This window comes from Balaenoptera acutorostrata, chromosome 8 (assembly GCF_949987535.1).
Source record: "Balaenoptera acutorostrata chromosome 8, mBalAcu1.1, whole genome shotgun sequence".
NCBI classification, from domain to species: domain Eukaryota; kingdom Metazoa; phylum Chordata; class Mammalia; order Artiodactyla; family Balaenopteridae; genus Balaenoptera; species Balaenoptera acutorostrata.
In genome coordinates this window covers 31,639,945-31,654,527 of record NC_080071.1, presented here as the reverse complement: position 1 = coordinate 31,654,527, position 14,583 = coordinate 31,639,945, and the positions used below count along the sequence as shown (strand labels likewise).

General features: G+C 38.0%; 1 protein-coding gene across 1 annotated transcript in view; it reads right to left on the bottom strand.

The window, feature by feature from the left end:
- Positions 1–14,583, bottom strand: part of MYO3B (myosin IIIB) — a 108,807-nt gene that overhangs the window by 53,333 nt on the left and 40,891 nt on the right. The window contains exon 12 of the mRNA XM_057550943.1: positions 1,809–1,888. Within this exon, the coding sequence (XP_057406926.1) occupies positions 1,809–1,888 (80 nt within the window). The remainder of the gene's footprint in view (positions 1–1,808; positions 1,889–14,583) is intronic.

Genomic DNA, 14,583 nt, shown 5'->3' with positions numbered 1-14,583 from the left:
TGTTCAACCGTGGATACAGACAGCCCTCTATAAAGTTATATGTGGGTTTTCAACTGTGTGGAGAGTTGGTGCCCCGACCCCCATGTTGTTCAAGGGTCAATTGTATTAAATAAAGTATCTTTAAATAGAAACACACATAATACAAGATTATGTATTAATCAGTTGACAAAAGTGTTGTAACCAGAGGCTTGCAGGAACCTAACCGTGTATTTCCTCTGGGAGCAATGCTCAGGATTTGCTGATTCAGTGTTCACAGTAACTTTACAGAACGTAAGTCTTGTGAATAATGAGAATCAACTGTATTTAACACAAACAACATTTTACATGTAATATCAAGAGGCTCTCATAACCACTGAAACTTCTCTGTAAATCTCATTGAGGGGCCCATATAACTCATGTTAAATAGCCCTAACATCTTGCCACAAATTCATAAGGTTGAAAAGCAGAATATTCCACAAGATTGTATTAACAATGTGGGTGTAAAATTATTGTTACCAAAGATGATCTGAATCCCTTTTTATGTGCAGGTCTTTTATTCCCAGAGGGAGTAAGTATAGATATGTACTTCTCTATCAATTTGGGGGTAATAGTCAATGGTATTATGTGCAGCTGTATTGATCATTCTTTATTAAATGAATTATTTAATATGCAATGTAAACAGAAAGGTAAGAAAATTCAGAGATGTGACCTGTTTATTACTCCATCACCTTTAAGATTATTGTTTCTTGGTGTTAGTATTAGTATATACAATGAACATTAACCAGCCAGTCCTTGAGATTTGTGCTAAGCATTATCAGGAAGGATGGAAGAGATAAAAATATTTTACAGCGGGATATTTAGGAACCCTTCTAACACCCCTTTTGCATGGACAAGTGCACCACTCATTTTTCAGAGAGCAAAGCAGAGAAATAGGAAAGGGTTTGGTTTCTTTCCTCCCTGCTGACTCCTTTTGTTATCCTCCTCTGTAGGATGGTGATGGCTTCAAGGAAAAGTGCTTTATCTCTTCCTAGATGGACTTTATTTTCAAGTGTCAACAATTTTCAAGTGTCATTGTTCTGTATCTTAAGTGATATTTCTGAAAATCAGGTGAAGGGGTCTAGATATGCCACAGTGCCATAAGGATTATTTTGAACTGAAGACATGTAAGAATCAACAGTTGCAAGAAGAAGCTTTTTGGAACTCCCCTTATCTGCCTAAAAGCAAAGCCTCCCAAAAGAATTCAACTGCCTCAAATCCCCTCTGAGAGGGGAGCTTTGCAATCAGAGAAGACTGACTCCTATCACCAGAGATGAGAAGTGAGCACTGGGATAAGAAATTGCCTAAATAGACATTGTCATAAAACTGTTATACCTCCCATCTATTCTCCTAAAGGACCATTTATTTCGCCCAAAAGTCATTTGTTGTCCCGGAAATGTCCTTCTTCCTCTCTTCATCTCCTATTAAGATGGTATATAATCCCCAAAATCTAACTGGCCCTTTGAGTCACTTATTTGGTGAACTACTGTATGTATATGATTAAAGCATTTTTTTTTCTCTTGCTAATATGTCAGTTTAATTCACATTCCCCCAAATACTGAACTTAAAAGGGTAGAGGAAAAGTTTTTTTTCCCTGACACAGGATTGCAAAGGATTCCATGGTGTTGTTTCAAATTTCCTAACCCCTGATTCCTAAATCCCTTCAATCTCTCTTCCAGACTGCCCAGGTAGTGGGCTAGATAAAGGAAACTAATGTTGCCCACCTAGGATAATCCCTAGGGTGGGAACATCTTGTCTGTCCACAGTATTTTGAGTGCAAACATACTACTTACCTTGGGTCTCCCGGCACTGAAATGCGGAGGCAAAGATCTTGAGGCTGCTGTTATCCTGGCTCTTGTCTGGGCCAAGTTACCTGAGCAAAAAAGACAAAGAAGTTAAGGCAAAGGAAAAGTGAAACAATAGTATGATGAGTAATTTTTCTTTTTGTGCCCTTGTATTTTTCAGAATGTTCTAAATGATCTGCTCTGAATTTGAAAAATTTGGAAAAATTTGAATTTTGAAATTTCAATGATATAAATTGGAAGTAAATTATAATAATTATAAGTTATAAATAATTTGTAATATAATTTGAATATATATTAGTTTAATAAGCAAATAAGAAAGGACAAAAGGTCTCAAATTCACTTAAACTAGGAATAGAAGGAAATTACTACAACATAAAAGGGCCATATATGAAAAGCCCACAAATCATGTACTCAACAGTGAAAAACTGAAAGTTTTTCTCTAAGATTAGGAACAAGGCAAGAATGTCCACTCTCACCACTTCTATTCAACACAGTACTGGCAGTCCTAGCTAGATCAGTTAGGCGAGAAATAGAAATAAAAGCATCCAAATTGTAAAGGAAGAAGTAAAATTATCTCTGTTCATAGGTGACATTACCTTATATGTAGAAAACCCTAAAGATCTCACACACACACACACACACACACACACACACACACACACACACACACCCCTAACAGAACTAACAAATGAATTCAACAAAGTTGTAGGATATAAAATCAACAGATAAAAGAATCAGTTGCATTTCTATATACTAACAATGAAAATCTGAAAAGGAAGTTAAGAAAACAATTCCATTTACAATAGCATCAAAAAGAATAAAATACTAGGAAGTAAACTTAACCAAGGAGGCGAAAACTTGTATACTGAAAACTATAAAACATTCCTGAAAGAAACTAAAGAAGACAAAAGTAAAAGGAAAGCAATTCCATTGTGGGGGAGGAAAAAAATCCTTTTCCTTTACTCATCTTAGGTTCACTGGCTGAGGCCCTAAAAATTAGACTGACAGAAGACAGAGTAACAAGAGAAAAACAATCAGAAGTTTATTAACGCATGTATCACACATATACACAGAAGTATTTAGTGATGAGTAACTCAAAGGGGTGGTTAGAACTTGGGCTTACATAACATCTTAACAAAAGAACAATAATTTATAAAGAAGTGACAACACAAAGGAAAAGAACTTTGAGTTTCTAGGGGTGGGAAATTGTGGGAAAGTAAATATATTGGGAAGCTAATGGAAGATAAGGGCTAATTCGTTATATAGATTCCTCTGGTGCTGTCTTTGAGTTGATAAGCGTCTAGAGTTGTCTCTGGTGATTAATTTATGTGCTTTCTGGTAGAGAGGAGAGGGGGCATATTTTTACAAATGTATGCCCTTCTTTTGGGCAAATAGGGGGAAGGGAGAGAGGCTTTTCTTGTATCTGCTTCTTCTCAGTTGCCTTCAGCTTAAAATAATTTTAATGCCAAAGTGGCATATTTTGGGGTGGCATATTCTGTTACCCTTCACTGTGTTCATTGATTAGAAGACTTAATATTGTTAGAATGTCCATGCTACCCAAAGAGATCTACAGATTCAGTGCAATCCCCATCAAAATCTCAATGGCATTTCTGGAGAAATAGAAAAAACAATCCTAAAATTCATATAGAACCACAAAGGACTCCAAGACAATCTTGAGAAGGAAAGCAAAAGCTGAAGACCTTACATTTCCTGATTTCAAAATATATTATAAAGCTATAGTAATCAAAACAATATGGCAAAACAGTACTGACCTGAAGATAAACATACAGACCAATGGAACAGAATGGAGAGCCCAGAAATAGACCCATGCACATATGGTCAAATAATCTTTGACATGGGTGCCAAGATTACACAATGGGGAAAGGATTATCTCTTCAATAAATGGTGTTGGGAATACTGGACATCTACATTCCAAAGAATGAAACTGAAACCCTATCTTACATCATACTGGAAAATCAACTCATACTGGATTAAAGACTTAAATGTAAGACCAGAAACTATAAAACTCCTAGAAAAAAAACATAGGGGGAAATCTTCCTAACACTGGTCTTGACAATTATTTCTCGGATAGGACACCAAAAGCACAGGCAACAAAAGCAAAAACAGACAATTGGGACTGTATCAAACTAAAAGTTTCTGCAAAGCAAAGGATACCATCAACAGGGGGGAAAAACAACCCAGAGATGGGAGAAAATATTTGCAAACCATATATTTGATAAGAGGTTAATTTCCAAAATATATAAGGAACTCCTCAACTCAACAGCAAAAAATAAAATAAAATAAGCTGATTAAAAAATGGGCAAAGAACTTGAATAGACATTTCTCCAGAGATGACATACAAATGGCCCACAGGTATATGAAAAGATGCTCAATTTCACTAACAGTCAGGGAAATGCAAATCAAAGCCACAATGAGATATCACCTCACACTTGTTAGGGTGGCCATTATAAAGGAAGAGGAGCAAAATACGCCCCTTTGACATACTGATTACTCTAAGCTGGTTATTTTTTTAAAAATGCAGACACACGTGAAGCTCTGAAAACTGAGCAGAAATTACCCTTTTGTAAGAAAAATTTACAAGGGGAATCTCCATATGTAAAGGTGTCTCCCTCTCTGTACCAGAAAGAGATGACTCTAAACCTCTAGAAACTCTTATCAATGGAGAAGGCACCAACTTAAATTTGCATAACAACCTTACCCTTGTTTACTGTGCTTTTCCTAGTCAACTCCCATAACCAGCCTCCCCACTCCCCAACATCTTTTGTCTTTAGCTAGATATAATGTTTAAGTTGGTGGCTTGGGCCATTTCAGGGAGTTTAGTCAGTTTTCCCTGGATATCTCCCATGTATACAGGAGGTATACATGTTATTAAATTTCTGTTTGTTTTTCTCCCATTAAATCTGTCTTTTTATTACAGGGGTGTCTCAGCTAAGAACCTAGAAGTGTAGAGGGAAAATTATTTTCCCTCCCCCACATAAAAAACACCACCACCAGCAACAAAAAATAACAAGTGTTGGCGAGGATGTGGAGAAACTGGAACCCTTGTGCACTGTTGGTGGGAATATAAAATGGTACAGCTGCTACGGAAAATAGTATGGAGGTTCTTCAAAAAATTAAAACTAGAACTGCCATATGATCCAGTGACCCCACCTCTGGGTACTTATCCAAAAGAACTGAAAACAGAATCTTGAAGAGATATTTGCATTCCCATGTTCACTGCAGCATTATTCACAATAGCCAAGCAGTGGAAACAGCTAAATATTCATCAAAGGGTGAATGGATAGAGAAAATGTGGCATGTACATATAATGGAATATTTATTCAGCCTTAAAAAAAGAAGGAAATCATGCCATTTGGGGCAACACGGATGAACCAGGAGGACATTATGCAAAGTGAAATAAGCCAGTCACAGAAGGACAAATACTGTTAGATTCTTCTTATATGAGGTACCAAAAGCAGCCAAACTCATAAAAGCAAGGAGGAGAAGGTAGTTGCCAGGGGCTGGGGGGAGAGGGAAATGGGGAGCTGTTGTTCAATGGGTACAGAGTTTCAGTCATACAAGACGAAAAATTCCTCGAGATCTGCTGTACATCAGTGTGCACACACTAAACAGTATCATACTGTATACTTAAAAGTCTGTTAAGACGGTAGATTTCAAGTTATAAGTTTTTACCACAAAAAGTCTCCAATTAGGGCTTACCAGTCACTGAAAGAGACAAATAAGGAAGAAAAAAAGATGCTGGGAGTTTTCCTGAAAGAGAAGGTGGGCAATAGAGAACACTACCGCCAGGATTTAAGGTACAGACTGATGAGCAGATCTGTCAGTATGGGTCCCTCAGCCTGAAGGGAGGAACCTGACCACCCCCATTGAAACAGCTGATGAAGAGAGAGTTAGTTAGGCAGCGGGGGACAGCCTCTGAGTCATAGGGGCTGACCTTGAACAAGTTAATTAACATCTCAGAGCTTTGGTTTCTTTGTCTACAACATGAAGACAGTACTTACTACCTAATCCTCAGAGCTGTTTATGGGCATTGGATGAAATAATTCACGAAAAGCACTGTCAACACACAGCTGGTACAAGGTAAGTGCTCACTTCATGTTACTAGCATCGATGATGATGATGATGATGATTTGCTTGAACAGTTCACATAGGTCTCAGAGAGTAGAAGGTAAGAGAAGAACAGAGAATCTCACTAATTTGCTACTGTGAACACTGGTTTGTCAAAAAATAAAGATGAGAAAAAATGATAAGGCAACTCCATTTTGAACCTCCGTGTCTTGGCCACTTTAATTCCTACCACGTTTTGCCTTTGAAGGGTCTGAATGGCCTGCTCAGACTCCCATCTCCCTTCCTCACCACCCACCCTTCATCTCCTCTCTCATCCCTAACCTCCCAAACCAAGAGATCTGTTTGCATTTTTACCGAAAATGTCATTTGATCCTGTAGCAAAATAAAAAGTTGTCAATGAAAGGAAATGCTGCAATTTGTGCATTTGCAAGACACTCAAGATTTCAAAGTTTTTAGCAAGTCTAGCACAAAGATGTCCAAATGTTTTCTCTGGCGATATCTTCAGAGGCTAAACTGTGATTAATAGCCCAGAAAGAACCCTTTGAAGCAGGATTGGTGACATCAAAGTCGTAATCCAGGGGTGGCAGGAGCTTTATAATGAGTGGGAAGCATTTTAACACATTTCAAAGGATTTACAGCATGAATAAACAATAGACCTCGGCAGATGTGCCACACACACCTTTCAGAAACATTACCTATAAGAAGTTTCCATTTTAATTTAAATGTAAATACAGTGTTCGCACTTCTTTCAAATGTTAAGCATCCTCGTTGCTTCACCCCCCAGACAGACTCTTTGGCTAAGGATGCCTCATTGCCCCAGAGCACCCTCCTGTGACCGCCTGACATGTGCTGGGGAGCGAAAACGGAAGTCAGAGGCTTTGGATGGAATTTATATCCTACGTGGGAACTGGGTTAGGAAACTCTAAAAAGGAGCTTGCAATGATCCCACATAATTTCCCTGCTTCCAACTTAAAGGGAAAGAGACAAGTGGTCTGAAGACAGAGCTGAAACTTTTAAAAGATGGCAATTTCCTGCCTGCTTCAGAGGATTTTCAGCTCTTGGAAAGCACCCAGCACCCATGATTTCAGTTGCCTCTTAAGAATTGCCCAAGATGATGGGTTGCTGTTTTAAATAATCATGCTTGGAACTTGACTTCCCTCTGCTGCCCCCTCTGGGATTAAAAGATTGGTTGCAGGGTTCTGGTGGTAACTGCTGGTGGGCATTTGATTGGGAAATTTTCTGTAACACAAGAAACAGGCTAATAAACGACTGCAAAGCAACTCTGAAAAGTAAAAGGCTTGTGTCAAATGCTACTCAAAAGGAGCTGCAAAGAAAACATCCAATGCTTCAGAGATTCTGTTACCAGATTATCTGAGTAGACCTGAGAACTAGAATGTTGTACCCTACAGTAAGCTTGGATACTGAACACCAAAATCACACCTTCCTGTCTACATGAGAATGACCTTATGTTATTCCAGTCTCCATTAGCATGAATTTCTTCTTCCAGGAGTCTCCTGTCTAGACTGTTCATGGTTTGACTGTTCATTACAAGAACTGCCCAAAAGACCCAAGACCCATTAACTCTTTAATGGAAAATGTCCAAAGACGGTTTAAGCCCTATGATTCTATGAATCCCTTGTTTTAAAAGCCTCACCTTGTTGTTTCCACCAATCATGGACTGGTTGTATTGTGTGTGATCTTTACACAATCCTAATCATGCCCTCTCACTTAGAAAGACCCGCCTTAAATCAAACTTGATCTCTCAACAAATTCTGACCCTGCCTTTCCTTCTCCAAGACACTACCAAAGCTTTGAGAGGTGGTGGTCTCCCTTAATGCGGTGAGCAATGAACTCCACTTTGTCTAATCAACAGGCAGTGTGAGTGATGGTTAGGGAGTCACCTTGGGACAGACCTATGATGGGGTGATACTTGCAGTGAATGAAATGCTCTAATTTCAGTTAATAACACTGTACCCAATTAAAATGCAAGGGGTTAAATTTAGTAGTTGTATAAAACATACTATAGTATTTTGTATGTTTTAAAAAAACCACTTAGATACTGATCTATACTAAATCTATATAACAAAGACTTGTTTTAGATTTGATACATTGAGGTAACTTAAAATAGTGACAAAAAATATGACACAGCTGTAGGAGGCCAAGAAAGAAAGTGTAATGTTAGATTTTGTTCTACAGTTTTCACTTTCTCTCCTGGCATTTATCTATGGCTTTGAGTGTTAATATCAATAAATGGGCAGGGGGGAGGTGGAAGAGCTCCCAGCCCACTTAATTTCCCAAGAAAAGAACACGGATAAATTTTATATATATAGAAGGGGCTGTAGTTTTGTGGAGGGAAGAAATAAGAGATCAGCCTGTCCTCCAGGCTGTTCTAATGAAGAAAGATAAGCACATATAGCAAATGCTCTTTTCTGAATGCACAACCTAGCCTTTACCACGTATATGGGAAATTCAATGTCCAAAAGAAACCTCTTCCTCTTTTCTGTATCTACTTTTAATTGATATTTGTCTGGAAATTTAAGGAATTTCTGCACAGTGAACACCTCTAGACTATCTGTTTGAAGGAAGCCAAACCAAGGTTTTCACTGATTTGTTTTTTTTTTCATTTAAAATTGGAACTACATCTTTAAAGATTTGTGGCCCAGAGATTTCAAAATTGTAGAGTTGAAGAAAAAATAATAACTCTTTTGCTCTTAAAACTTGAAAACTCATAAACAGGATGTCATACAGCAAACAACTGTACCAAATCATCAGAATGTGTCAAGGAGGCAATCAGGCTTCCCCTTCTTAACCCAGTCAATAGTGGAGCTGAGGCTCTCTGCTTCCTGCATTTTATTGCCACATTGGTGGAAGTTGCCAGTTCAGCCTATCTTAATAAAGATAGAGCTAGTTTTGAAAAGCCCTGGGTATTGTCTGCCTTCCCCTCATGTTTTGCTTGGAGTTTACTTGGAAATAACACAGCTGCCAAGTGACATGACGTGTTCACAAAAGTGCTGGAGCTTAGACTGTTGATATCTATCCACGAAGACTTAACCCATTGAGAAAAAAATGAAATCCACACACGCATATCTGCCAGCACCCACGTATCACTGACAGGTAAGGATTGCTTATTCCAGTCTCAGAGCGACATCCATACACAGCAGAGCAGTTTCTAATCCAATCATGGCTAGTCCTGGACAAAACTATAATTTAGGCAAAGGATATATTCAAGGTCCCCCACACGGCTTTTCACATTCCTATTCCCACTTCCAAAGGTGCAACATGGCTTTAATGCTGTGTCTCTTCCGTACCCCCAACAACTAATTCTCCCTATTTCCTTGCCCTACCCTGGAAATCTTCCCAGCAGACTTTCCCTGTCTATGTTCCAAACCTTCAGGTTACTATTCTTCTCTGACAACTAATCCTGATCTAATTTCTTCATGGATGGATAAATGTATTACTTCACTCAGGTGAAATGTTTACATATGAAGGGGAGCAGAATTTGTCATCCCAAAATATACCTCTTTGATAGTATTATTATTTCAGGCTGATTATTTTTAAGAAACAGCAGTCACAGGAGAAACTCTGAAAACTGAGTAGAAATTACCCTTTTGTAAAAAATTTTTGGAGGGCAAAAACATGGAAAAGGAAGGCTTTATTAAGACATCATAAGCTACTGGTGGGACCATGCACAAAAGCGTAGCTAATTTTGCTCTTCCAGTGGCCTTTAGATAGATACTCATCCAACTGTGTGGCCAAAGGTGAATGGTTTGGATACAAGCCGCTAGAGGACTCATACCTGTTAGTTACTACAAGTGTTAATGGGACCACAGTCTTGAGTAAAATCTCATATGGGTCAGGTTGTTGCAACACAGGGAACTCACATTCCATAGTCCAAGACTAGAATCCTAAATAAAATGCCAAGGCAAGAGAGAATAAACTGATTACTACAGATAAAAAAATCTCTTCCTAAAAGCTCTGCTCAACACACCTTATCTATTCATGGTGGGTCAGTTATAGATTTCCCTGTGTAAAGCGTAACATTATATGTTTCCTTGTGTTTTCAATTAAGACTGAGAAAGCCACACAGGGTTTCAGAAATAAGAGGCTATTAACTTCACATTTTGCAGAATGATGACTGAGTGCTTGGAATTATAAGTGCTTCTTTAGTTCTCCCTCTTTAGCCTAGAAGCAATGAAAAGAACACTAGACTTAAAGTTGAGAAACCTGAATTCTTATCCCAGGCCTGCCATTACTTCAGATCACTTCTCTCTATGACTCACCTGTGTTACACATCAAATGAGAAGTTTGAGTAGATTAGTGGTCCTCCACTCATGTGCATTTTGCCATGGCATCCATGAAACAAACCCTCTGTGCTATGCAGCTGCATCTAGATCAATGTCCGGCAATGTAGTGTAAGAGGGGTGGACTCCTGCGAGAGGGAACTACAAGGAAGAGTGTAATGTTGACCTAGTACCAAAAAAAGACTGTGTGGCATCTGTGGCCAGGACATGTGAGAACTTTACCTAGGCTGTAGATTAGAGAGCTGGTCAGGGTAGTAAACAATATTGTATGAAAAGCAACATCAGGGAAAAAAATTGCAAAAGGCACATCTGATAATGGACTATTATCCAAAATACACAAAGAACTCTTGAAATTCAACAGTTAGAAAACAAACAACCTGATTTTAAAATGGGCCAAATACTTTAACAGACACCTCACCAAAGAAGATACACAGATGGCAAATAACCACATGAAAAGATGCTCCACATTATATCATCAGAGAAATGCAAATTAAAACAACAAGATACCATTACACACCTATTAAAATAGCCAACATCCAGAACACTGACATCATCAAATGCTGCCAAGGATGTGGAGCAACAGGAACTCTTATTCATTGCTGATGGGAGTGCAAAATGGTGCAGCCACTTTGGAAGACAGTTTGGTGGTTTCTTACAAAAATAAACATACTCTGACATATGATCCAGCAATCACGCTCCTTGGTATTTACCCAAAGGAGTTGAAAACATGTCCACACAGAAATCCCTGTTGCCAAAAATTGGAAGCAACCAAGATGTCAGTAGGTGAATAGATAAATAAATTGAGTTACATCCAGACAATGGATTATTTAGTGCTAAAAAAATGAGCTATGAAATCATGAAAAGACATGGAAGAACCTTAAATGTATATTATTAAGTGAAAAAAGTCATCTGAAAAGGCTACATACTGTATTATTCCAACTGGAAAAGGCAAAACAATGGAGATAATAAAAAGATCATGGATCCAGGGAAGAGATGAATAGGCAAGGCACAGAAGATTTTACGGATAGTGAAAATACTCTGTATGACTCTATAATGATGAATGTCATTATACCTTTGTCCAATCCCACAGAACGTACAACACCAAGAGTGAACCATAATGTAAACCATAATGGATTTGGAGTGATGATGATGTGTCAATGTAGATTCATCAACTGTAACAAATGTACCACTCTGGTGGGGGATGGTAATAATGGGGGAGGCTGTGCAAGTGTAGTGGCAAAGCGTATATGGGAAATCTCTGTACTTTCCTCTCAATTTTGCTGAGAACCTAAAACTGTTCTAAAACCTAGAGTCTTTTTTTTTTTTTTTTTAAATAAAAAAGCAACATCAACCTGACCAACAAGCACATGAGTAAGAGTAATATCTGTGGATGCAAACTGGAGTAAAAAAGGTTGAATAGTGTTGGGTTTCCATTCAGGTCTGAAGGTCTATCTAAGGCTGTGAAATACATTTTAAGAGATTGCTGAGGTGGAGAAAATAAGAACAAAATAAAGAGGATAAAACTAAAATCTGCATGATGTGTTATTTCTTCACATTTTGGCAGGCAACGGAAGTGGGGAGGACGGTGACGACAATGTGGCTTAGATAAACGGAGGAAGCCTAAGTAATGATTTGATGGAGGCCTGGATACTTAATTTGCCAATGTTCTCTTCACAGCTGCTCGCCATGAGCAGCTAACAACGGCTCGGTTTCTGTCATCTCTTTCTAGTTACTTCTCCTCCTTCCCTTGCTATTGTGACTAAAGTAAGCTTATTCAGATCTCTAATTTGTATATCACTCTTCTTCCTTAGCACATGAGCGAGGGGACAGAGGTATAGTTTTTTGCTCCCCACCAACAATGTTTTTAAGATTAAGTAATTCAAGGTGATAGGGACAGAGTAAAGGAACAAAGTAGGTGATTAAATAGTTAATCCCACTAGCGGATTGTAAGTAGAGAAAAAAGTATAGGAGACCCCTGTAAGTTAATGATCACTCAAGAAAGCAGGCTTGCTAAACAGCTAAACCAAGCGGGCTTGCTTAGCAACAAAACCATGCAACAGAAGCATGAGACATGCCCCCAAACAATATGACAATGGAGGAGTGAGACCCACATCCTGCCCAGTGAGGTAAGTTAGTGATTCCTAGGACATGCTCCTCTGCATGCACTAAAAACAAAATTATAGGGAAAGATGACATTATACTAAAACCTGAGATGATTTACCATATTTCAGTATATATTAGTGACTTCTGGGCCATTTCCATAGCGCCATGACAGTCCCAGTCTGACCATGTAGGGACAAAATACTCCCCTGCCCGACGTGGAGGAAGAGCTGATGATGGAAGCCTGAAGTCTACTCAAGAATGAAAAAAAAAAGGTGGTCTTTTCCCACTCCCCACTTTTCCTTTGATTATAAAACTGTAGCCCACTAAGTTCTTGGGGTGGCACTCCCTTGCCTGCCTGCTCGTATCTCTCACAAGCGTCCTATACTAATAAACTCCTTCCTTACCTGTCACTCTGCCTCTTGCTGAATTCTTTATGCACCAACACCTTCAACATCTTCATAATATGTATTCTCTTAGTAAAAAAATTACGATTCTTTCAGTTTGCATATTAGCAAATATCAGTCATTTTGAAAAGCTGGATGCTAATATGAATGCAATCATCACTTATATAAACCTTTTTTTTGATTGAGACTCTGAAAGCATTCAAGGTTAACTTTTGATCTGTAGGTATCCAAGTATAATTTTCCCACTTACCAATTCTTTTGCTTTCTTTCAAGGAATGACTGTTTCATATCACCTAGCGCCTTTTTAAAGGACCTAGTCTGAACATTCAGGTGTATATCTTTGAGGAAAAATGTAGCAGCTTAAGGATCCAGAGAAAAAGGACAGGCATACTGAGAAATGCAACACTCTATAAGAAGCAAAGCAACTGGCCAGCATGACTCACATCTGAGCTACACTGCCACAGGTTTTCTTGGACACAAACACACCCACATATTTCTCTCTTTTCTCTCTTCTCTTCTTTCTCTCTCTCTCAGATTTGTTTGTTTTTACTAGTTCATAAAATGGCATTGACCAGAAAGATTCTTCTACTGAACCTGGTATGTGTCACGGTGTTGAAGGATGCAGTTAATGTAAGTTTTATTTCGTAAGTATAGACATTGCTTTTTTGAGAACTTGGCTTTATAGAATTGTGGCATAGCATCCAGAATAACTGCTTGATTTCCAAATCTTCCTAAATTAAAGTCTTATCCTGCAGACTTGGGATGCAATTAATTACTGATTTTTCTTCTAAAGAATAGACCCTATTGAGAATAAAGGCCAACAAAAAAGATTCCTCTGATGAAGGAACTCTACAAGCATCACAATTCTGTGCTAATTCTAGAGGCTGCAGTTATTTAGTGCACTTGTGTCTGAGCCCTTTTGAGTCCTTTTAAATCAATGCAAATATTTTACCTTCTATTGGTATTTATCTTTAGAAATGCTTTGTTTCCTTATATAGGTCACATGGTCTCTGAAGTCAGGCACTAAGAATTTCTATTCCCATTCATTAATTCAAAAAATATTTCTTTAGCACCTGCTAGAAGATTTGTGAAGTGCCCTACATATAGTAGATGCTGAAAAAAAAAAAAGTTTATTGAAGATGCTCCAATGTACCAGAACAACATTTAAGATGATTTCTACCCTTGCCTTCTTTTTTAAAAAAAATTTTATTGGAGTATAGTTGACTTACAATGTTGTGTTAGTTTTAGATGTACAGCAAAGTGAATCAGTTATATATATATATAGAATGGAGATATATATATATATCTCCATTCTTTTTCTGATTCTTTTCCCATATAGGTTATTACAGAATATTGAGTAGAATTCCCTGTGCTATACAGTAGGTCCTTATTAGTTATCTATTTTAGATACAGTAGATCCTTGCCTTCTATAGATGGATCATATCTACCATCTCTTGGAAAACTTCAGTATCACAGATTCTTCTTTCAGTCATCCAAGAACACTATTGCTCATTATTCCAAAGAAATAGCAACTGACTGTGAACCATTCTACAGAGTTAGTGTATTCAATAGCACCATGGATGAGTAATAAGCCTGAATGAAATAGATTTAGGATTTAAATATTTCTAGAGAATGCCTAGATGTTCCTTGATGTGACACTGAAAGCTACCCATGAAGCTAATTAACACTGTGTCTGTGACTCTTCACTGGAATCTAAGCTCCATTAGGGCAGACACTAAGTCCATTCTATCTACCACTTTATAGCTAGTGTTTAGCATAATTAACCTAGCACATAGTAGGCACTCAATAAATATACGTGAATGAATGAGTGAAGGAATAAATTGTGTGGCATTAAATTTTATTTAA